Below are 22,666 nucleotides of genomic sequence, written 5' to 3' on the forward strand. Positions count from 1 at the left end.
GATTTAATTTTAATAAATTTATATATTTTATAAATAAAATAATTTATATGTAATACTTAATAATATTAATTATTTTAAACTAATACTTAATAATATTATCATGTCTATGTTGCCGTTTTTGTTCGTTCTATTATAAATTAATTAATTTTACTAATATATTATTAATTATTTACTAATTATATTTATTCTAAATTCTCGTGTCTACGACCACCACACCCAATATGATATATGAGATGGGGAGGTAGTAATAATTACAAAATTCGAATACAAAAAGAAATAAATAGATAGAATAAGTTTCACCTTCTCATTTTCATATTTATTTAAATTAAATTAAAAAGAAAAAATTAAAAATATTAATAAATGATTTTTATTAACTGAGCAATTTTTACGAAGAGGTTCGTCCGTAAAACTTCCCTTTTTCTGTCTCCACTCTCAATCCCTAAATTTTTTCTCTCTTAATCTTCTTCTGCAGCAGGTGCACAATTTTTTCACTATTTTTTTGGTAAGCTGTTCGTGATTTTTCTCCAATTTTCCGGAATTTCTTGCTTATTCTGTGTAATTTTGGGAGTTTTTTATTATTTACGGTAAATGCTTGAGGATTGGGAAATTTAGGAACTGTTTCGCTTTTATCGGGGTTGAATTTTGAGCTATTTTCGCTGTTTGCTGCTCGATCCGCTCGAATTTTCGTTGAAATTGCGCTGAATCTGTGAGGCTTTATTGAATTGAAAATCTTCCCTCCATTTATGGATTTTGTGCTTCTAATTTTTTTTACCGGTTTGATTTCATCTACCGAAGACGAAAGCAATGGAAATTTACTGCTGTTTTTTTCACTAATCGGAAATGAGAAGTTCTTCAGCAGAATGGCGAAATCAGGCAAATCTGTGAACTGTAACTACAGTAAGATCTGGCTAAGGTTTTTCAAATCGCGTCTGTTCAGGTAACCGCTGGATTTATCACAAGGAATCTTCGGAAGTCCGGCGAAAATGTCGGATTCAGGCGGCGGCGGCGGTGGAATGGCAAGTCTGGATTCGTTTGCTCTCGGTCCTAGTTCTCAAAATCCGGCGGCGTCGCAGTCTCAGATAGATCAACAAATGTGCGTGCCCTACACCATGGGGTCTCCGCACTATCAGTCGATCTCAGGCGGCGCCGCCGTGGTGAAGCACGGGATGAATTCGAACTCCGGCGAGCAGAAGCGGAAGAGAGGGCGGCCGAGGAAGTATGGCACCGATGGTAGCATGTCCATGGCCATGGTTGCTGCTCAGTCGCACAATTTTTCTCCTCAGGCTCAGGCTCAGGCTCAGGCAGGGTCGATGGGGCTCTCTGTGTCCTTACCAACAGCCACAGGGAAGAAGAGAGGCAGACCTCCAGGCTCAAGCAACAAGAAGAAGCAAATCGAAGCTACAGGTAATATAAATTCAAATTTCTTTAGATCTTTCTAGAATTCTTTTGAGTGGAAAAGTTCAGATCTTTGCTTTGGAATGCTGTTTCTTTATGCATAAATTAATAGACTTAGCTGACACCATCGAATATGGTAACTTTTCCTATTCTCTTATGCTTCTGGAAATCCAACAAATGGCCACTTCTTATTTTTTAATCATATATATATATATATATATATATTGGTCTTGCCTTTTGAATTTGATTCTGGAATATATATCTAGCGGTGTGAATTTTATTATTAGGGTATTTGATGAATAAATAAGAAATTCAAGAATATAAGAAAAGATGGAATTTTATTGAGAATTGTACGGATAATAGTAGTCTATGAGTTGTTGCTTTTTCTCTTATCTATACAATAATCTGGCTGATTGCTTTTGTTGCTTATTTCAAGTATTATTATTGAATTTTTTATGGCCTTTTGAGGTGTTGTTAATTTTTAATTCTCTTTTTCTCCATGTGTATGTAATGTTCTTTTTTTTTTTTTTTTTGTTCAAACTTTTTATTTTCTATTTAATTTTCTTCCCAGAGTTTTTAGTCATTTATTAAATAATGTTTTTGCAGGTTCAACTGGAATTGGATTTATACCCCATGTTATCAACGTGAAGGCTGGAGAGGTTAGCAATTTATTTATTTATTTTCTAATTGTTATTATCTTATTTTATTTTATGTCAAAGGAATATTCTCATTTTTCCAGTTTATTTTTGAGTTGTACTTTTTTCTTGAGCAATAATCTGTAGAACTGAGTGGCAGATATATTCAGAAACTTACAATACACATGTAAAAATATGTATTTTTATTATTAGTTTGGATTTCTGTAAATTAGTTGAAATGATTTTTCATCTTAATTTTGTGTTTCTCAAACATTTTCGCACTATGTAAGCTACAATAACTATTTTGTTAGCATAAAACAGATTACATTCAACTCTTAATTTTTCATTAAAAATTCGACATGGAATACCCACTTTCCATTTAAAAAGCCCACTAGGAGACCCAATATTGGTTTCTTGCTTACTGTGTTTACTTGAGATGTGGACATGTTTGATATTTGATTTTTGGGAATGTAATAGAGTTGATAATACTCTAACGACGCATTAATGAATATTTTGGTGTTGATTTCAGGATGTTTCTTCAAAAATCATGGCTTTTTCTCAGAATGGCCCGAGAACTGTTTGTATACTCTCTGCAAATGGTACCGTGTCAAATGTGACACTTCGCCAAGCGGCAACTTCTGGTGGAACTGCAACATATGAGGTTTGTTTATTTTTTATTTTCTGTTCTTCGACTATAAAACATAAAGACTTGCAGATTTGATCTGTAAAATTTATAGCATTCCTAAGATGTGAGTTCACTGGCTAATCAATTATTGTGAAATGATTTTTAGTAATGGCAAAAATTATGCTTTATCAAATGGGCAAAATTACTTGTAATATACTTGTGCTTTGTAAAAATTGCATCATTATTCCTCATGATTTAGAAACTGCCCGTAATTTTGAAAATATTATAGAAGTTGCATGACACTTTTTTGTCTTTTAGAATTCATGAGGAAATTTTGCATAATTTTCCCTCACAATTTTAAAATTACAGAAAAATATTACCAAGGTGTTACGTGCAACGTTTTCTAAAAACACGAGGGAGTCTCACGTATTATCTAAGTCATGAGCACTTTTTAAACCATAAGTAGATTATAAGCAAAATTTTGCCTATATTCTCATTGTCATTGACGGGTAAAAGCTTTTTTACAATTAGGGTTAATTAGTTTCCTCCGCATGTGCGCTGTGTAGGGGCGGTTTGATATCTTATCCCTGTCGGGATCTTTCATGCTGTCGGAAGTAGCCGGGCAGCGAAGCAGAACCGGGGGGTTGAGCACAACATTGGCTGGACCCGATGGGAGGGTCTTTGGGGGCTGTGTGGCTGGTTTACTGATTGCTGCTTCTCCGGTGCAGGTACTGTTTCCGATCTGATTTGATTATTGTCTTGTTATTTCATTGTTGGATTGAAAAATAATATCCGAAATTGTGCACTGGTGCAGGTAATTGTTGGAAGCTTCATAGCAGCAGATGGGCAGCAGAAGGAAGGGAAAACAGGAGGAGGAAAATACATGGAGCCCTTATCTAAAGGCAGCAGCTCGCCGACGTATAGCGGGTCGTCGGGCGGCGGCGGCGGCGGAGTGAGCCCTCTGAATTTGAGCTCGGGGGTTTGCAACAACAACAGCCACCCCCATACCCATACCCATACCCAAATCATGCCTGGGATGCCATGGAAATGAATTCAAATGATCTGATCTAGTAAGTAGCCTCTCTCTCTCTCTCTCTCTCTCTAAGTTATTTCTAACTGTGTTGGTATGTGCAATCAATCAATTAATTAATTAATCTTCTTCTAATGGTGGATTAAAGAGTTAGGGAGTGGATGGATTTAACTTAACATTTTCAATTTTTTATTTTTATTTTTATTTTTAATTAAATCTTGGAAGTAGTAGTGAGACCTGATCTGAGATGATGTTGTACTTTGTAGAGTCGACTTTCTCTCTCTCTTAAAGTTTAGTTTTAAGTTACCTGTCCATTCATTACATTTACATTTGATTACTACTAGGCTAGGCATGTTTGGATTTCCAGTATTTTAACTTTAAAGGGTGTGTTTGTTTTTACTTTTAATTTCATGTTTTAAAAGACACAAACTAGAAGATATATATTGGGTTATTTTGTGTTTCTCAATTCAACAATTTTTTATATATATTATAAAAAGTACATTTATATTTACAAAAAAAAAACAACAATTCAATTAAAATATTATTTTTTTTTATACTGATAATAATAATCTCCCAAGGACTAGCAAAATTAAAATAGCCAAATTCTTGGGTCATCTGAATTAACTTTTTTTTTTTTTTTTTTTTAGCGGGCGGATTTCTGCGTCATTAAAAAAAAAAGTATATATTTTAAAATTTTTTTAGTCAATTTAATTATACTATATATTATAAATATTTTTAAATTTATATTGATATTATTACATTAAATTAAATTACTATTTTCGTCCATCGTCTAATCTATTAATTTGTATTTGACGTCGTTATTTTTAACAATAAAACTATCATAATTTTTTGTACAAATATCTTTAATTTGTGTAATTTTTTTGTACAAATATCATTATATTAGTATTATAAGACACTAATAAAAGTAGTTTTGTCGTTTTTTTTATTTATACTATATTTTGATATAATAATTAATATTCAAATATTAATATGTAAAAAAGTAAATGGATAGATTGACGGTGGAAGTGTATTAAAAAATATATATGTAAGGGTTTTATTTATTTTTTTAGGACATTATACTTAATATTTAAAATATTTTGTATAAATATTCTTGTATTAATAGTATAAATTACTAATAGAAGTATTTTTATAATTTTCTTGTGTTCTGTTTTGATATAATAATTAATATTTAATAAAGTAAATGAAACCATTAGTTCTCGTTATCATTAAACACTTATCTTCATTCAAATAATTGATTAGAGTCATAGGATATGTTTGGTTTAACTTAATTTAAAATGAGATTTTGATTTAATTTTTTATAAATACTACATTTTGTTGATATTTTAATAAATAAAAGTAACAATTAAGTGGAACAAAACATAAATGAAAATGAAATATTTAGAAATGAAAAATAATAAATAGTTAGTGGAACAATAATAAATTTATAAATGAAACAATAGATATTAAATGATATATAGAATTTTACTTTATTTTAAATAACAAAAAAAACAATATATATATTTACATATAATTTTAAAATCTTTCTAATATATTTTGAATTTATTTTAAACCATCTATATAAATGATTTCATTTGTATAATTACATTTTGAAAGTTTCAAAATTCAATACTTTGTTTAGACAAAAGTTTTAGAAGTCGTATAATTTTGAAATTTTTTTTAAAAAAATAAAATTAGAATATAATATGATATTTTATGAAAAAAAATTCTACACCATCAATTTCCGCATTCATTTTCCTTCTAATACAAACACAACCATCCAATCGACAACACCGATTTTCTACTTGTATTGAATATTCCACGCTGATGGAAACAAAATCGCAACTCCATATATGAAACCGATACACGCAATCAAGTTTCGCAGCGAAGAAACCAACCGGCATGAACATGATTCTGTGCACTTTATTATTTGTTTTTTCAGTCTCGAAATTGAAAAAATTAGAATGCCCAAGACAAAACTAAAGAAATGTTACAAGTTGCAACTTAACAAAAAGCGTGTTTCGTGTTTCGAATCTTTTTTTTTTTTTTCTAAAAACAAACCCTTTTTATATGATCAAAAAAGTCTTTTAAATATTTGATTATTTAATAATTTATTTTATTAAAGGAATAAAATTATAAAAATATAATTTCAGTAATTAAATAATTTTTAGGGAAAAAAGTGCTAATGGTCATAAGCATATATACGTAAATTTACATAATCAATATAATATATCTAATAATTAAATATAAATTATTATTTTTATATTATTGGTATTTATTGTGTATTTAATATAAAAATTATTTCAAACGTACAAATTTAAAACAAACCCACCCTTTAAAGTAAATTAAACATTTTTTTAATTTAAAAAATATATATAAAAAAGAAAACATATCATTAGTTTTAAGAATTTATTTTTTATAATAATTCTAAATAAAAATAGAATATTTAAATATGAAAATAATAAATTTGTCAGTGAAATAACTATAAATTTATAATTAAGTGAGACAAAATACATATTAAATGATGATGTAAAATATTGAGTTTATTTCGAATAACATTAAACAATATGTAGATTTACATATAATTTTAAAATAATATAAAACAATATATAAATTTACATATAAATTCAATAACCGATAGAGGGAATATAATTTTAGTCCATCAATTCAATATAATTTTCAAAAAAAAAATAAGAAAGAGTACGAATAATCTTATTTTGTTACAGATGAAAGTTTTTAGAAAAATAACGCAACACGGACACGGACACAGACACAATACAACACGATACAAATTCGACATTTTAATTTCACTTGGTTTTGGTAGGGAAAGAAGCAAGTTTGTTGATTCCACACATTCCTTCGGGCTTTCCTGTGTTCCTCTTCATTCTAATGAAGCCTTTCTCGCCCCATTTTGGCCCCCACGAGTTTTTCACGATAATGTAGTCCGCGCCCTTGCTCGATCCGTACCCCACGGCTGCAACTCCGTGGTCGAGCTCGCTGCCGCAATGCCCATCAAACACGCCCTACAGAACAATAAAAGTTGGAAATAACACTAAGTATAGTTGATGATGATGTCAATTTGAATATTTGTTGGTTGTACTAAGTTGTCGTATTTTAAATTTAATAAGACTTCGTTTAATAAAAGTTTTGAAAATAGTAAAAATTTAGAGGTATTCGGTAATTCTCTTTTGTCCATTCTATAAATATATATTTTATTTGTTAAATACAAAGTATATATTTTTTTAATTAAATTTGATCGCATTACATATTACAAATACCTTCGAATTAATTTACGTTTATTTACCTATCGTTAATTTGAGGACAAAAAAATCTTTACACACAAAAAATACTATAAACTATCGTTTAAATACTATTATTTCTTTATATCCATGTGTAATGCAAATGTATACATGACAGTATATTTTTTCGTTAGATAAAAATTGTATTTGATGAGATAATTTTTGAAAAAATTACTTTCGTAAAAAAGAGTATCAGAAGTTCAAAATATCTATGGAAAACATAATCGAGTATAGAATGCGTACCCCGCTGTAGAATTGGAAGTCTCTACCGGAGGCTTCGATGGCGACGCTCAATGGTTGGTTTGCAAGTGCTTTCAAGAGGCTCTGTTCATCGTTGGCCGGAACATCATGGTATCCGGTGATGGAGACTATTTCCGACTCATCCTGAAAAATTATCCGTGTAAGAATGTTAGTAATGTTGTATGTATTGTTGGGCTAAAACACAAGACATGGGGTCTGCTTATTTTTTGTCAAGTTTTTTCAGATTCTACTATTTGAATTTTGCATTTCTCGATAAAATATATTCCCTCCGTCCAAGAAAAAAATATACTTTTGGCGCAGGACATGTAAAAGTAGTGTAATGACATTTATGTCCTTACTTTTTTGGTATAAAAGAAATGATGTGATATAAAGTAGGGGTATTTGTGGAAAAAATGGGGTATTTAATGAAATAGTTACTTTGTAATTGAACGTCCCAAAATAAAAATATATATATTTTCTAGTTGGACGGGAGGGTGTATTTTCTTATCTCACAAAAAATCTCATCAAATCAATTTTTTCAAAACTCTACGAAAAGAAACACAGATTGTTACCCGGTTTTCTTCGCAAGTTCCTTCCTCCATAAGGTAGGGATAATCGTCTTCCTTATGAAGTCCACCTTTCGAAACTATGTAAGCGAATGCGTAGTCCATCAAGCCTCCATTGCAGCCATTGTTATACGTTGTGTCACAGTCGATAAGCTCCTGCTCGGACAGCTCCGTCAAATTCCCTGTCACGATTTGGTTGATACCCTCCACGGCAGCCACCGTCGAAAACGCCCAACAACTCCCTACAATCGTTTCCGAGCATTAATTTAGTTACTACAATATAAACAACAATACGCGTGCCTGAGATGTTTGGAAATTAGGTATGGATCAGCATATGCTATAGGGGTGACAAGCGTATATCTATAAATATTTCAACATATTTACAATACAATATATATTATATTATAATTCAACATATATTTCTTATAATACATTATATGCTGAAAAATATATGAATATATTTTGACCGGATCAAATTGCATAAGTAACGTACCGCAAGAGCCCTGGTTTTTGACGCGAGTTACGGCCCCTTTCTTCCTCCAATCGACAGATTTGGGCAATTGGTCGAAATCCTTATACTTAAATTCGCGAGGGGAGCCGTTCTTCGCGGGGATTTGATCAGCCTTAAGTCCCAAATACATTTTCTTGAACTCGTCGTGGCTCATGTCCGCAAACTCGTTCAATCCGAGCCAGTAATTGCTGATGTCCTTATTCCTCTCGTCGATGTGCTTCAAGTTGTCCTTGAAGATCTCGAACCTGTGGAGCTTCTCCTCGAGGGTCTTGTATTTCTTGCCGTGCTTGTCGATCCACGACTCGAAGAGGTTGATGAGCTTGTCGATGCAGGTCAGGTCGTCCGGCGAGTAGCCCACGATCGAGAAATCGCGGGCCGAGATCAACAAAGAGGAGAGCATGAAACTTGCAAGAAGTAGAAGTAACTTGGGAAGAGAAAGAAGAGCCATTTTATTTGATTTTTTGTTTGGAAGAGGTTGAAATGTGATTATATGATTCGATGAAGTCATGAAAGGGTTTTATAGGAAGGATGATCTTTGAATGTTGCTTTCAAGTGAAGTGAAGTGAATGTAGTTCAGTTAATGCTTTACGATTGGTTCTTTTGGAAATGAAATGCTTTCAATCAAAGCATGCTTTGTATTATATATTTATATTATACATATAACCTAGCAAATAAATTAATTAGCAGTAGGTGCATACCAATCTCAATTCGCTGTGTCTTTGGAAATCTGTTTCAAAACAATTGTTTTGTTTTATTATTTAGTAATTGTGGTATCCATTTCATAACAAAATTATTCTTACTTTTCCAAACTACCCTGATTATTACTCAAACTTACTTTTTAAAATCACGTGGCTACTAAAAATGATACACAACAATGTGTTCGATCAAATGCCCTTTTGATTTACCTTTTTTTTTTGTTTTTTTGTTTTTAATATAACATGAGAATCTACAGCAACTACTCGACGAGTGCTCTGGGTAAATCTTTGAACAAACTTAATATATACTCTGCAAATTAGGTCTGATGGGGCAAGTCACACTAGACGAACCATGTGTGGCAGATGAACCCAAACACGTTGGAGTTTGAACCCATGACGAGTCACAAGTTCACTCTTCACACCACTCTTCACACCACTGGACATTTTGATTCAACTTCTCTTCCTAGTCCAATATACCCTTACCTCGATTTTATCCCAGTAAAAGGTTTAAGAGGGGCATAACGGTTTATACAAACAAAATGTTAACACCGTCAATCAAAATTGGATTGAAGGCAATGCACAACATTTTCGAAAATCATATGCAATTGAAATTTTAGTTTCGGGTGTGTTTGTTTGAAGGATTTTGGTGGATTTCCACTATTCATCCAATTTTTTTCCCCCAAAAACATCAAATCAAACACCTATTTTTCATTTTTTATATTATACTAAAAATCAATTTTACATTCAAAACATCACATCAAACCCTATTTATATCACATCATACAACTATTCAAATTCAAAATTTTTACTATTCAAATCCCAACTCAAAATCCAAACCCCCAAACAAACACACCCGAAGTAGATATCTGTGTAGCAAGTTTCACAAACTACATATGGATATTTTTTTGTAATTTTGCCTATATATGTATATATATTTTATAACCAACACATTTTATTCTAAACAATATGATAATTTATCTCGGTTAGCACATCTAAAATAGACACACATGAATTTTATTAATTTATAGAAGTGTGCAAGATAATTATGAATATTCTTTTTCATTATATTTTATGTATATATATTAATTGTATGCGTAATAATATATTTTTAATTTATAATAAAATTACACATATTTTAATATTAATTATACTTATATTTTTACTAAAATAAAAAATAATATTTTTGAATGAAACAATACCTTAGACTCCGTATCAATCCCAAACCAAATTTTATTATCCTATAATACCTAAAATATTAGGTATTGCTTACCAAATTTTAGCCATTGAATTTTAGGTATTGTTTCATCCAAAAATATTATTACTTACATATTTTTACTTTCTAAAAAAATACAATTTCTTCTTTCACAATCATCCTATCAAACATTTTTGTAAATATCAAACTCAAACCAAATTTCTTCCCAAATTAATTATAAAAAATAAAAAAAACACACCTTCATGTCGTTACAATTTTTCGCTTTTTTGTTTTTTGTTTTTAAAAATATTGAATTATCGATTCGAACAAAGACCATCAAACTAAAAAGAAATTGACTGCACAATCCCACCCCAACGTTCGTTCCGTCACATAATGTGAGGATGAACCTATAGTCGACTGAGTCCCAACCCGTAAAAAAAAATAAACCGACGCTCTTTGTTTACATAATACATTTTTACTCATTTGACACTATTTATCTTTTAAAAAATTATCACATCAAATACTTTTTTTTTTTTTTTCTTTCGCAAAACATCAAATTAAATACTAATTTTTTATTTTATTTTTCAAACTTCCAAAATTTTAAATATCTCTATCTAAACAAAGCATACATAACTTTTAAAAAATTTCAAATTAATCATCCAAAATAAATACTAACAAATTCAGAACACATACCTGGACATGCCTCATATTCATATTGTCGATTTAGCAGCAGCAGCATTTGCAGATCTCTTCAACAGCAGCCTCAACGAAGGGTATCCGTACAAAAATGTCTGCCACCCCCAACCTCCAGCATTCTCCGGATCCACCCTCTTCGCCACCCCCCAAGCATACACCCCCTCCCCCACGTGCGCTGCCACCGCCGCCACAAGCACCACCCTCGCCACCGTAAGCGACCACAGGAAGAACAGCGCGATCGCTCTTAGCAGAGGCACCGGCCCGAAATTCGGCAAGAACGTAGCACAGAATAAATGCAACATTCCCGCAATAATCCCGACCCGAATCAATATGTTCGGTTTCTCCACCCCCAGCCGTTCTCTATCCTTCCAGTACTCGATCGTCGCCGCCATGCCGTCCCGAGGATCGATCAATGGCCGGTACCCCAGCTCCTCCCTCGCTTTTAGAAACGAGAAGTAATGAGTCACCCCTACCTGAAATCGACAAAAAAATTGAAGAAATCGAGTATCGTTTAGTCGACGTGTGTTTGATTATCGTTTATTGGAGTCGAATAGTTTGAGAAACCTTGTACACTTCGGCGGGGAGGATTAAAGGCTGCGGGAGCCACCGTCGATCGAGCCACGGGTACATAATGGAGTATAGAACCCAGAAAAATCTTCCGATCAAGAGGGCATGTGGAGTCGACAACGATAACTTAGGCAAGTCGTAATCGAAGCTTTTGAACAGCGGTCGGAGGAACTCGAAACTATTGACCGGGGAACCTGAAAAGAATACCGATGTTTAGTATTATAACAAAGAGTCGAAAAACGAAGACTGAAGAACAAATTTACCATCGGAAATGAAGTAGGCCTGTCCTGCCGCGACCGGATTTCCGACTCTGCCGGGAATGTCATCCAAAAGACCCATGCTAGCTAAGAGTAGTGCAAGAACAAGATTGTCGACGTACACCCAGTCGGATTTCACGTCGGGAGAGCCAATTTTGAACAGCATAAGACCCGACTCTGCGAGTTTGATGATCCTCGGAAAATGTCGTTCTTCACCCGGTCCGTATATGGCAGCCGGGCGAACAGCACAGGAATAGAGTCTTCCAGTCTTGTCTCTGTAAAAAAAACTGTAAGCCACGAAACTACAGACTCAAGCATATTAATGGTTTCAACAAAAGCTAGGAAAAAACTTACTTGAAGGGTCGACCGTTGCTCTTAAGGACGAGCTGTTCGGCAATAGATTTACTTCGGGCGTAAGGATCTACATGGTCATCAATGGGGAAGTAGGGTAAGGATTCGTTTCCGTTTACAATTTCTTTCCCACCAAATACAACATTGTATGTGCTGACATAGACAAGTCTACGAACACCGTTCTCCAGGCAAGCATCCAAAATATGACAGGTTCCGTTTATGTTAACCTCGTCGATACGGCCGTACTGAAGCATCTCTTTTCCGGACATACCATAAGATGCAAGATGGAAAACACAATCCGCACCACTTAAAGCCTCGTCTACATCTTGTTTCTTAGAAACATTCCCTGAAAATTGCGCAGCTTATATTTTACAGCATTTCCGAATAACATTACCAGCGAAAAAGGATAAGAAAACATATTGGAAACAACTCCTGCTCGTACAATACTTCAGAAAATCTTCTATTAATCGTTTTTAAATACTCGAAGCGTAGCCATTAAACATGTTTACGATTGAATCTTCTCCTCATCCTTCTTATATCCCATCACATTACTCCAAAGATTGTTTTACAATATACATTACATATATATATATATATATAAACACAAATACATAGACATGTTCATAGATTTTTTACTATTTGAAAGTGTATACAAACGAATGATTGTTTCGCCATATCAAATCAAGCTGTGTTCAACATAATCGTCTATGGTAACTAAACATTCTAAAATCAACTCATAGATTCTTTGCTAGTTGAAAGTGTATACAAAAGAATTATCATTTCGCCATATCAAATCGAGCAGTGTTGGACATAATCGTCTATGGTAGCTAACCATTCTAAAATCAGCATATTCGAACATCAAGAAACTCCCTAAAGTCATAAACTAAACATATAAAAACGAATGATTCCTTGTTAAAGCAGTGTCAAGATAATAAGTGAAATCTGCAAGTGTTTTTTTTATTGTTTCACTATCCGTTTCTTCCATTTCCTTGAAATATTAAGAATGAATCTTCAATTCCAACCCAATTTGTGTCATCAACATCAACTGTGAAATGTAAATCGAAGAATCTACAGCAAAATTCACTCGCAAAAAGTCATGGATTGTCATATAAGATTCGCGAGGACTTCAGATTCATACATTATCAATTCGTGAGTAATACGTTGACCAATTGCAAAAGGCACAAATCTACCATGAAACCCTAACCGACGAAATACAATTCAATCGCACAAAATCAATTCATAAATTCCTGCAGCATATCTTAAAAACAAATTGGATAAATCAAATTGAAGATATCGGAAGGCTAACAAAGATCCAAATATTTAGAAGCGATTGCACCTTGAATGCATCTAACCCCCTGGCGACGGAGATCGTCGGACCACGGCGATTCGTCGCGACGGTCAAACGCCCGCACTTCACGCGCCCCTCGTCTGATTAGCTCCAAGCTCAAGGCGGCGCCTACGAAGCCCAGGCCGCCGGCCACCACGAAGATTTTGCCCTCAATCCCCTCGTTCTCGCTCAAATGCATCTCCGAATTCAAACACTTTGAGGATTCGTTGGAAAGGACGGGCAGTAGCAGCTTTGTGCTCTCTGTATAAGAACTGAAAAAGACTCTACAGCTCCATTTGTCAAACACAAAACTATATCACTCCCTCCGCCGACACGTCTTACAGGGTGATTCACAGCATAATAAGGAAATAAGAGTATTTGATTTGAACGTGGGTATAAAGTAGACCTTGTTTTTTTTTAAAAGATTTTAAAAAATAGGTTAAAATAATACTCCGTAAAAATATTCGCCGGAAGTTTGCCGGAACTTGCCGGACTTCAAAGCCGGAGTCGGAAAATATTATTTTAAACCTAATTTATTTTGAGTTTTTGATGCAAGAAATTAAAAAATTGGCTGTAAATTAGGAATAAAATTGAGTTTGGGGTAAAGTAAATAATAAACTATTTGTCTTTATTTTCTATTTTTGTCCGTCCCACATAACTTGTCATTTTTATTTTTGGAAATATAATTATGTATTTTAATCGCATTTTAAATTTTAAATTTTTATAATTTTTTTAATTTTAATTAAACTATTTATTTATCTTAATCTTAATCTATAATTATTTTTACTAAATAATAATTATTTTTACTAATACATTTCTTAATTACTTACTAATTATACTTTACTTAAATTCTCGTGTCTACAATAATACACCAATATTACATGGGACGGAGGGAGTAATAATTAGGGGTAACTTGAAAAAATTGAAATAATTTTGTTATAAAGTAGAGATCACGGTTATTAAATAAAGAAATGAGACAATTTTTTTGAGACAGACGAAAATAGAAAAACAAGTCAATTTTTTTTTTTAGACGAAAGGAGTATCGTGTAAGCAAAAAATTGTTTTTAGTCTCATATTTGTCTATTATTTCTATTTTCGTTTCCTCTAATTTTTCTTTTTTAAAATATAATTATAAATTTTAATCACATTTTAATATTCATATTTTATAATCTTTTTAATTTAAATTAAACTATTTAATCATTTTAATTTTAATCTATAATTATTTTATTAAATTATACTTATTTTACTAATATACTTTTTAATTACTTACTAATTATTTATAAGTTTACGTCTAAACTAAAGAGAACAAATTAGCGGGGATGAAAAGAGTATTAATTTTGGCCTAATTAATTAATTTAGTTTTATCAATTTTGATTATATTTAAAATAAAATATCGATTTTAATAGTTGACTGTATCAGGTCTTGTTGGATTAAACACGGATGACTTCCAAAAGTGACCGGGTGACTTAGTCAGCCAACCCTACCGTGTTGATGCCGTATTCATGCTCCTATTCACAGGAGAACACGACTGTAAACCTGTTAGTATTATAATACAGTCATGTTCACAATATATTTATAGAAACACGGCTGTATTCAGAAAATGATTCGGGTATGAATATAGCTATGTTAAGTGCAATGTAATGAACATGGCTATGTTAAATGCAGGACAATAAACAAATCGTATTTGGTTGTCTAGATTGCTCAGTCTTGAGTCATCCAATACGGTCGCATTTACCATAAAATTAAAATTGATAAATTTTAAATTAAATTAGGCCATTGATTTAAAAAAATAAATCAATACGACCAAGATTAATAATTGTAAAATTTGCTACTATTGTATATTTTACTAATCAACAATGTATTAAAAAAACATTAATCAATTTTTATATTTTAAAATAAAATTAATTAATTTTTCAACAAAAATAATTGATATGACAAAAATGCTATGACCTCGAGGATATCCGCAACAAAACTGTTCACAAAAATATCTTTTCATCTCAGTATCATATATTTTTTTTTTACATATTATAATTTATTTTCAACTCAACAATATATATATATATTTTTATATATATATTATTATTATTTAGACAATAAAAAATTTATATAAACTAAATATAAATTGTATAAATATAAATTTAGTAAAATAATATATATATATCACATAAATATCTCTACAATCATATCCATAATATTATTAAAAAAAAAAAAAAAAAAAAGTTGAGTTGGCATCCTACATGATATATCCCCTATGGAGATATGCGGCTAGTTAGTTATCTTTGTATAGCTAATAAATACTCATTTTGTCCTATAAAATTATATAAAATTGGTTAGGTATAAAAATTTAAGAAATACTTATTCCCTCTCTATCACATATGAATATTTTTTTTTTGTTTGTTCTTTAATATTCCTTGCGACTCATAACTAATTCGTTTGCTTTTTCACCGAATTTTATAAATATTACTCCCTCCGGCCCAGATACCGTGTCTGCTACACTGTAGATACGGTATTTTAGAAGGGGTGTAATTAGTAGATAATTAAGAATGTATTAGTGAAAATAATTATCCTATAATATAAATAATTATAAATTAAGATTAAGATAACTAATTAGTATAATTAAAATTAAAAAAAATAAAATTAAAAAATTTAAAATGAGATTAAAATGCGTAATAATTTTCAAAAAAAGGAAAGTGACATGGTATGTGGGACGGACAAAAACGGCAACGTGGACATGGTATCTAGGACGGAAGGAGTAGTATTATATTGGAATATAGTGAAAATAAAGTAAAAATGATTAAAATAACATTATTAGTATTGTTTGATATAAATGTAATAACATTTGTGTAATATATTGTAAGTTGTAAGGATATTTGTAATGTTAGGTATATAATATCATTATTATAAAAAAATAGATACTTTATTATGGAACAGACTAAAATGAAAAAATAAATACTTTGTTATGATGAGACGGAGGGAGTAGATGTTTCATTTTTATGCTCGGTAATAATTAATTATTTTAAATATATTTAACAAAAACTATAAAAGTATATTTCTTATGCACTAAATTCTCAAATTTTACTATTTAAATTATACGTTTTACCAAAAATATTTTTTTCTTTCTAACAAAATATCCCTGTAAATACTACTTTCGTGTGACTCTAAAGATCTTATTTACTTTTTGCGTATTAATCTTTAAATACTCCATCCGTCCCATAACAAAATATCTATTTTTTTATTTTAGTCCGTCCCATAACAAAGTATCTATTTCCTTTTTTAGTAAATGTATTGTCTACCTAACATTATAAATACACTTACAATTTACAATATATTACACAAATGTCATTACCTTCATATCACACATACTATTAAGGTTATTTTAGTCATTTATACTTTATTCCTACTATATCCCAATATAATAATAATATTTCTAAAACTACGTGCAAAAAGCAAATGTATACTTACTTCCGAGACGGAGGGAGTATTAATTATTATATCAAAACGTAGTATAAATTAAGAAGATTTTAAAAGTTGTAGAATTTTTTTTTAAAAAAATAGTATTTGATGTGATATCTTAGAGAGAAAAAATATATTCCGATCTTTAAAAAATTGAATAATATTAAAAATAATTTTAAAAAAATATTGCGTAGATAAAACCCAACAAATATGGAAAAATTACAAAAATTTGAAGTTAGTAAGTTAATTAATATCATTTGGCAAGTTTTGTTAAAGCTAAATATAAGCTTTGTAAATTTGCCATAATAAAATTAATGTTCAGAAGAGATTCGTTGGAAGGATATATATATATTGGGATTGAAAATTTGAATCAAGAATTTTGGAATTTACCAAACTTGAAATATGGATTCATTATCTAAAAGAATGTTTTTAACAGTGTTTTTGCCATTTTTCAAATTTTAATTTAATTTAATTTATTGAAGAAGAAAAAAAATAGTTGTTGAAATGTTTTTGTATAAAATTTAGGTATCAAGAATGAGTTTTGTATAGAAATTTAATCAATTTATTTATTTATTTATTACTATAATTTGTAAAATGCAAAAGAAAAAAGTGTGTTCAGAACACTTGTAAATAAATAAATCTTGTGAGTTTGTTTGTTCAATTTTTCTTCAACAATATTCTTAGGGTGTGTTTGTTTGGAGGATTGGATTTAAATTTAACTATTCATCCAATTTTTTCTCCTCAAAAACATCAAATCAAACACTTATTTTTTATTTTTTATATTATAATAAAAATCAATTTTACACTCAAAACATCACATCAACACCTATTTATATCACATCATACAACTATTCAAATTCAAAATTTTTACTATTCAAATCCCAATCCAAAATCCAAACCCCCAAACAAACACACCCTTAATATATATTTTATTACAGGGTAAACTATTTTTTTAGTCTGACCATTTATCATTTTAGTCCGGTAAATGGAGCTGTCGCAAACTAGTCCCATAAGTGAAAAATTTTCGTTGTTTTAATCCTCCGGCGCCGGAGACGCCCGCGCGGCTTGCCGGAGGTGACGTGTCCGCCAGGTCAGCGACACTTAGCGGATACGTATTTAATTTTTTTTTCATTTTTTTTATTTTGTTTTAATTGAACCAAATAAAAAAATAAAAAAAATACAAATAAAATTTAAAATAAATTAAAACTAAGTTTTAAAAAAATAAAAAAAAGTCCATGTGTCCGCCAGGTCAGCGACACCTGGCGGACACGTCACCTCCGGCGAGCCACGCGGGCATCTCCGGCGCCGGAGGACTAAAACAGCGACAATTTTTCACTTATTGGACTAGTTTGCGACAGACTTCACTTACGAAACTAAAATGATAAAAGGGTCCAGTTACGGGACTAAAAAAACAATTTATCCTTTATTATATTATCAAAGTCAACATTAATATAATTTTCGCTGTTTATGTAAAATATTTCACATTATTTGTGTAATACATTTCCAAATTTCTTATCTTACTTAATATTAAATACTGTATTTGTAAATATTACTGTATTTTTTAAAAAATAAAATTATATTTTCTCTGTTCCGGTTAATTTGTCTCATTTAACTTAGACACAGAGTTTTAGGTAATTATAATTAGTAAGTAATTAATGAATGTATTAGTAAAAATAATTATGATTTAATAAAAATAATTATATATTAAAATGAATAAATAGTTTAATTAAAATAAAAAATATATATTATGAATTTTAAAATATAATTAAAGTGTATAATATATTTTTTTTTAAAAAAAAAACAAATTATTTAAAACGAACGAAAATTAAAAAAAAAAATTGATAAATTAAATGGAATGAGAGGAGTAATAAATTACTCCTTCGGTCCCAGTAAAATTATGTAGATTTAGTTGGACATGAAGACTAAAGAGAAAAAGAATCAATGTAAACAAAATTAATCAATTTTAATCATTTTCATTATAAATACTTTCAATCAATTTTAGTCCCACGGTTAAAAACCAACACTAATGTTTGACGAAATTGACGTGTCAGCTGACGTAGACAAAACACGACCGTGCACAATTAAACCTGGCCGTATTGTCGTGTTGGTATCTACGGCCATATACGGTAATAGTGTTATAACACGACCGTGTATATTTTTTTAACAAGGCTGTGTATTTCTTATACCGAGACTAATAATATTATATTTTAAATATTAAAATGGAATATGTAAAAAATTAAATAAAATTATTATAATAAATTCATTAAAAAATTTGATAAAGAAATAATTAATAAGTAAAAAAAATAGTGATAAACTAATTATTATTATTATTTGTTAATATGACCGTAAAAAAAATTGTTCGTAAATTTTTACCGAAGAAGTAAAGTGGCGTATGAGTAAACCGGGAAACTATTATTTACGTGCGGTGCTAAACATGATAACACGGGTTTAAATACCCTTTATTTTGTAGAAGTGACAAGGCTGCAAAATGAACACGACAAAACTAAACCAAGAACTCATACATACCCAATTACTCTCCTTAAACATGTTCTTCGAATCCCATCATCGTTTGGTGTTGTTGATCCGATCCCAAGCTTCAATCCATGTCACCATTACATGCAATAAGTTATATACAATCTAAACAAAAAAAAATAATAACAAAATGTTCAAGGAATTGTATAAGTAACATACCCTGATTTTTTAAGAGAGCCATTCCTTTTCTTGTTCCTATTATTGTTCGATGGCGGCAATGGGTAAAGTTCATGTCCAGAGCGCCTCTTCTTGACCTCATCGTAGGGCATGTCTGAAAACGCATTCAAGCCGAGCCCGCCTGCGTTCCTTATCGTCAGATGTCAGGTCATCCGGCGAGTAGCCCACGTCGGAGAAATCACGGGCCGACGAGGAGAGCATGAAACCTGCGAGAAGTAAACGTCAACTTAGGAAGGTAAATAGTTAAAAATCTTAGACAACATATAGCAATATGGAGAAGACAAAATTATTTCGAACATTGATCTCAATTTAGCCATACCGAAGATAGCCAAATATAAAATAAAAACTATATACATATGTACAAAATAGTAAATAGGTATCTAATTATACAATGAATTAAGGGAAACAACTGAAAAGAAAGATACACATAAATGTTAGAGAAGGCGGCAGCCATAGTGCTGAACAACACACAATAAACTTATAAAAATCACACAATATTACTATTGACAACATATTATTTATATTAATATAATACAAATATAACACATCAATTAATTAACAGCACATGCAAGGTTTTAAGTGTATTTTTATTAGAAAGAGTAGATTCTAAATATAATAAAAATATGTATTATTTTTATATTTTAAGTGTATTATTTTGAGAACACCAGCGCAGTAACCCTTCCCGTGCAAAGATCTTATTATAGCTATGGCTAAAACTGAAGCAAGAATAACTAAGGGTGTGTTCGTTTTAAAGGATTTTGGCAAAATTCTACTCTTCATACAAATTTTTTTTTCAAAAAATATCAAATCATAACACCTATTTTTTATTATACTAAAAATTAATATCAACGTCTATTTATTTCACATTATACAACTATTACAGTTTAAAAGTTTTACTATTCAAATCTTAACCCAAAATCCAGACCCAACTAAACGAAACGAAACATTGGGCAAAATACATTTGTGCAATTAGGTATTTTCCATCGCCATTTCCGATATCCTTTTTCACCTCTCTCTAGAGATCACAGCCTCAGATTCTCCTTCATATTGAAATTAATAATTAAAGGCAGAAAAAAAAAAAAAAAAAAAAACCCTCCAACTACGTTCGTTTTCAACTAACTTCTCGATCAATACGCAACGAAACGAACGCATTAAATCCAAACTGTAACCTAATCTAATCTGAAAATTAAATAATACAGAGAGAGATCACAATAATCATAATCAGCGCGAAGAGAAGGTTAACATGTAATGCAAACCTTTCTGTCTAAGTGGAAGAACTCAACACTTCCAAATCGACTTGCTATTCACTAGTAGACGAACCAAGCCGGCGCCATTGATTCCCATATTTCCTGCACCTAAATTTTCAGCAAGGAGAGAACGGGGAAGAAGAAAAGAAAGAGGAGTAAACCTAATCTGGTGGAGGCGGCGGTTGGGATATATAATTAGAATTTGAGTAAAAATTAATATTGGTCCAATTAATTTTTTTTTCTTTTTTTTATCTAATTTAAAATTAATTATCAAAATTAGTCTTATATAAAATATAAATTATTATTTTTTAATCCCACGTTAAATTTTTAATGAAATATGCTGACGTGGATGTAATATAAACTTTCGTGGTGTTAAAGTCAGATCGAACACGACCTTGTAAAGTAAAATAAAATTGTATTTAAAAATTCTTATTTATTTTTGTATATGATATGAAGAATTGCGTTAAAAATATAAAATATATTATTTTCGATGAAATATTTGATTTTTTTAATGACTTTAGGACTTTTTATAATAAATATTTGAATTTTTTTTATAAAATATTTTGGATTTATTATTATTACTTTTAAAAAATCACAATCAAATATTTATTTACATATTTTATACACTTTGTGAATAAGATGAAAGTAATATGTATCATTTATTTTTTTTTTGCCTTTTTCTTTGTTAGTATCACTTTTGGTATCTTTGCATGAATGAGGAAGTAAAATATTTTTTATTTAAAAATATAAACAAATAAATTAAGTTAGAGTTCACGTCAAAATATATATTTAGTAAGTACTAATTATATATTAGGAAAATATAAATTTTCTAAGGTAAATAATAATGTGCAATTGTATTACCTAATCACTTAATTACCGTAGACACGTGAATTTAGGTAAAGTATAATTAGTAAATAATTAAGAATTGTATTAGTAAAAATAATTACATATTAGGATTAAGATAAATGAATAGTTTAATTAAAATTAAGAAAATTATAAAATTTAAAATTTAAAATGCGATTAAAGTGCATAATTATATTTTAAAAATAAAAAAGAAAAGTTATTTGGGACAGACAAAAATAAAAAATAGGAACAAATTACGTGGGAACGAGGGACTACAATCTACTTATAGAAATAAGTCAATAAATTATGTACGGTTAGGAAATATGACTAAATAAACTATATTAGTTATTCTAATTAATTTAACTTATGTTACTTAATTCTGAAAATAAGCCAATCAAATAACTATAAATTTTCTAATTTAATATGAGTAAATAATAATGTACAATTATATTAGTTATTTAAATTTATTTAATTGACTTAAATTACGTAATTTAATTATAAAAATAAATCAGTAATTTATTTGATTGATTTAAATTACAAAGTTTAAGTATAGAGCAAGACGATCTACTACCTTATTCATACCAAGTAAATTCCGAAGATAACATATCAATTAAGTGATTATAAATAACTTATTAATCGTTATATAATGGACATTAGGCTATAGTCTTCAATACACCAAAATCAATTATTGTTTTTATTTTTTTTCATCGGAATAGAAAATGAAAGACTCATTTGGTAATTTAGTTAAGAAATGTCATAATACCAATGGTTCGAATTCGTAATTCCGTATCTCGAAAAAATTTTGCCATAAATTTAATTATATTTGACCATATACCGGTTTTTTTAAAAAAATAAAAATAGAAACTTTTATCTTTTTGAGTAAAAAAAAAAAAAAATAGAAACAGTAGTATCCGTTTACTAAAAAAATAAGAATAAATTTAAATGACAGTAAAAAAAAAATGATAATATATTTAAACGACGGAAGGAGGAAGTATTTAATTGGAACTATGATATTGCAATAATGAATCATT

The 22,666-nt window shown here is 30.1% G+C and overlaps 3 protein-coding genes and 1 long non-coding RNA gene across 4 annotated transcripts; 1 reads left to right on the plus strand and 3 right to left on the minus strand.

Annotated features, from left to right (window-relative positions):
- Positions 1-395: 395 nt before the first annotated feature.
- Positions 396-3,991, plus strand: LOC127242528 (AT-hook motif nuclear-localized protein 10). The gene is made up of 6 exons (XM_051262086.1): positions 396-502; positions 938-1,404; positions 2,002-2,054; positions 2,560-2,691; positions 3,222-3,383; positions 3,470-3,991. Exons 2-6 carry the CDS (start codon positions 984-986, stop codon positions 3,704-3,706), a joined length of 1,005 nt encoding a protein of 334 aa, XP_051118043.1. The 5' UTR covers positions 396-502; positions 938-983; the 3' UTR covers positions 3,707-3,991.
- A 2,301-nt stretch (positions 3,992-6,292) lies between these two features.
- Positions 6,293-10,036, minus strand: LOC127242611 (cysteine protease XCP2). Its single transcript, XM_051262205.1, has 4 exons — positions 8,281-10,036; positions 7,794-8,029; positions 7,225-7,365; positions 6,293-6,705 (listed from the first exon to the last, which is right to left on the minus strand). Exons 1-4 carry the CDS (start codon positions 8,804-8,806, stop codon positions 6,490-6,492), a joined length of 1,119 nt encoding a protein of 372 aa, XP_051118162.1. The 5' UTR covers positions 8,807-10,036; the 3' UTR covers positions 6,293-6,489.
- A 641-nt stretch (positions 10,037-10,677) lies between these two features.
- On the minus strand, positions 10,678-13,733 carry LOC127242610 (uncharacterized). Its single transcript, XM_051262204.1, has 5 exons — positions 13,393-13,733; positions 12,060-12,402; positions 11,712-11,980; positions 11,446-11,642; positions 10,678-11,354 (listed from the first exon to the last, which is right to left on the minus strand). The coding sequence occupies exons 1-5, from the start codon at positions 13,580-13,582 to the stop codon at positions 10,896-10,898; spliced, it is 1,458 nt and encodes a 485-aa protein (XP_051118161.1). The 5' UTR covers positions 13,583-13,733; the 3' UTR covers positions 10,678-10,895.
- A 5,510-nt stretch (positions 13,734-19,243) lies between these two features.
- On the minus strand, positions 19,244-20,922 carry LOC127242732 (uncharacterized). Its single transcript, XR_007836871.1, has 3 exons — positions 20,802-20,922; positions 19,528-19,751; positions 19,244-19,430 (listed from the first exon to the last, which is right to left on the minus strand). It is a non-coding gene; the product is annotated as an uncharacterized LOC127242732 (long non-coding RNA).
- Between the last annotated feature and the right edge of the window lie 1,744 nt (positions 20,923-22,666).

The sequence above is a fragment of the Andrographis paniculata genome, unplaced genomic scaffold (genome assembly GCF_009805555.1).
Source record: "Andrographis paniculata isolate CXL003 unplaced genomic scaffold, ASM980555v1 Contig87END, whole genome shotgun sequence".
In the NCBI taxonomy this organism is placed as follows: Eukaryota; Viridiplantae; Streptophyta; class Magnoliopsida; order Lamiales; family Acanthaceae; genus Andrographis; species Andrographis paniculata.

What these genes read in the sequence shown, in the direction of transcription:
- LOC127242611 (XM_051262205.1), bottom strand. Translation starts at nt 8,806, where the DNA reads ATGACTTCATCGAATCATATAATCACATTTCAACCTCTTCCAAACAAA. An exon ending in GAACTTGCGAAGAAAACCGG is followed by an intron (nt 7,366 to 7,793) that starts GTAACAATCTGT and finishes ATAATTTTTCAG; the next exon opens with GATGAGTCGGAAATAGTCTC. An exon ending in ACTTCCAATTCTACAGCGGG is followed by an intron (nt 6,706 to 7,224) that starts GTACGCATTCTA and finishes ATTGTTCTGTAG; the next exon opens with GGCGTGTTTGATGGGCATTG.
- LOC127242528 (XM_051262086.1), top strand. Translation starts at nt 984, where the DNA reads ATGTCGGATTCAGGCGGCGGCGGCGGTGGAATGGCAAGTCTGGATTCG. An exon ending in GTGGAACTGCAACATATGAG is followed by an intron (nt 2,692 to 3,221) that starts GTTTGTTTATTT and finishes TGCGCTGTGTAG; the next exon opens with GGGCGGTTTGATATCTTATC. An exon ending in TTGCTGCTTCTCCGGTGCAG is followed by an intron (nt 3,384 to 3,469) that starts GTACTGTTTCCG and finishes GCACTGGTGCAG; the next exon opens with GTAATTGTTGGAAGCTTCAT.
- LOC127242610 (XM_051262204.1), bottom strand. Translation starts at nt 13,582, where the DNA reads ATGCATTTGAGCGAGAACGAGGGGATTGAGGGCAAAATCTTCGTGGTG. An exon ending in GGCCTACTTCATTTCCGATG is followed by an intron (nt 11,643 to 11,711) that starts GTAAATTTGTTC and finishes TATTCTTTTCAG; the next exon opens with GTTCCCCGGTCAATAGTTTC. An exon ending in TCCCCGCCGAAGTGTACAAG is followed by an intron (nt 11,355 to 11,445) that starts GTTTCTCAAACT and finishes TGTCGATTTCAG; the next exon opens with GTAGGGGTGACTCATTACTT.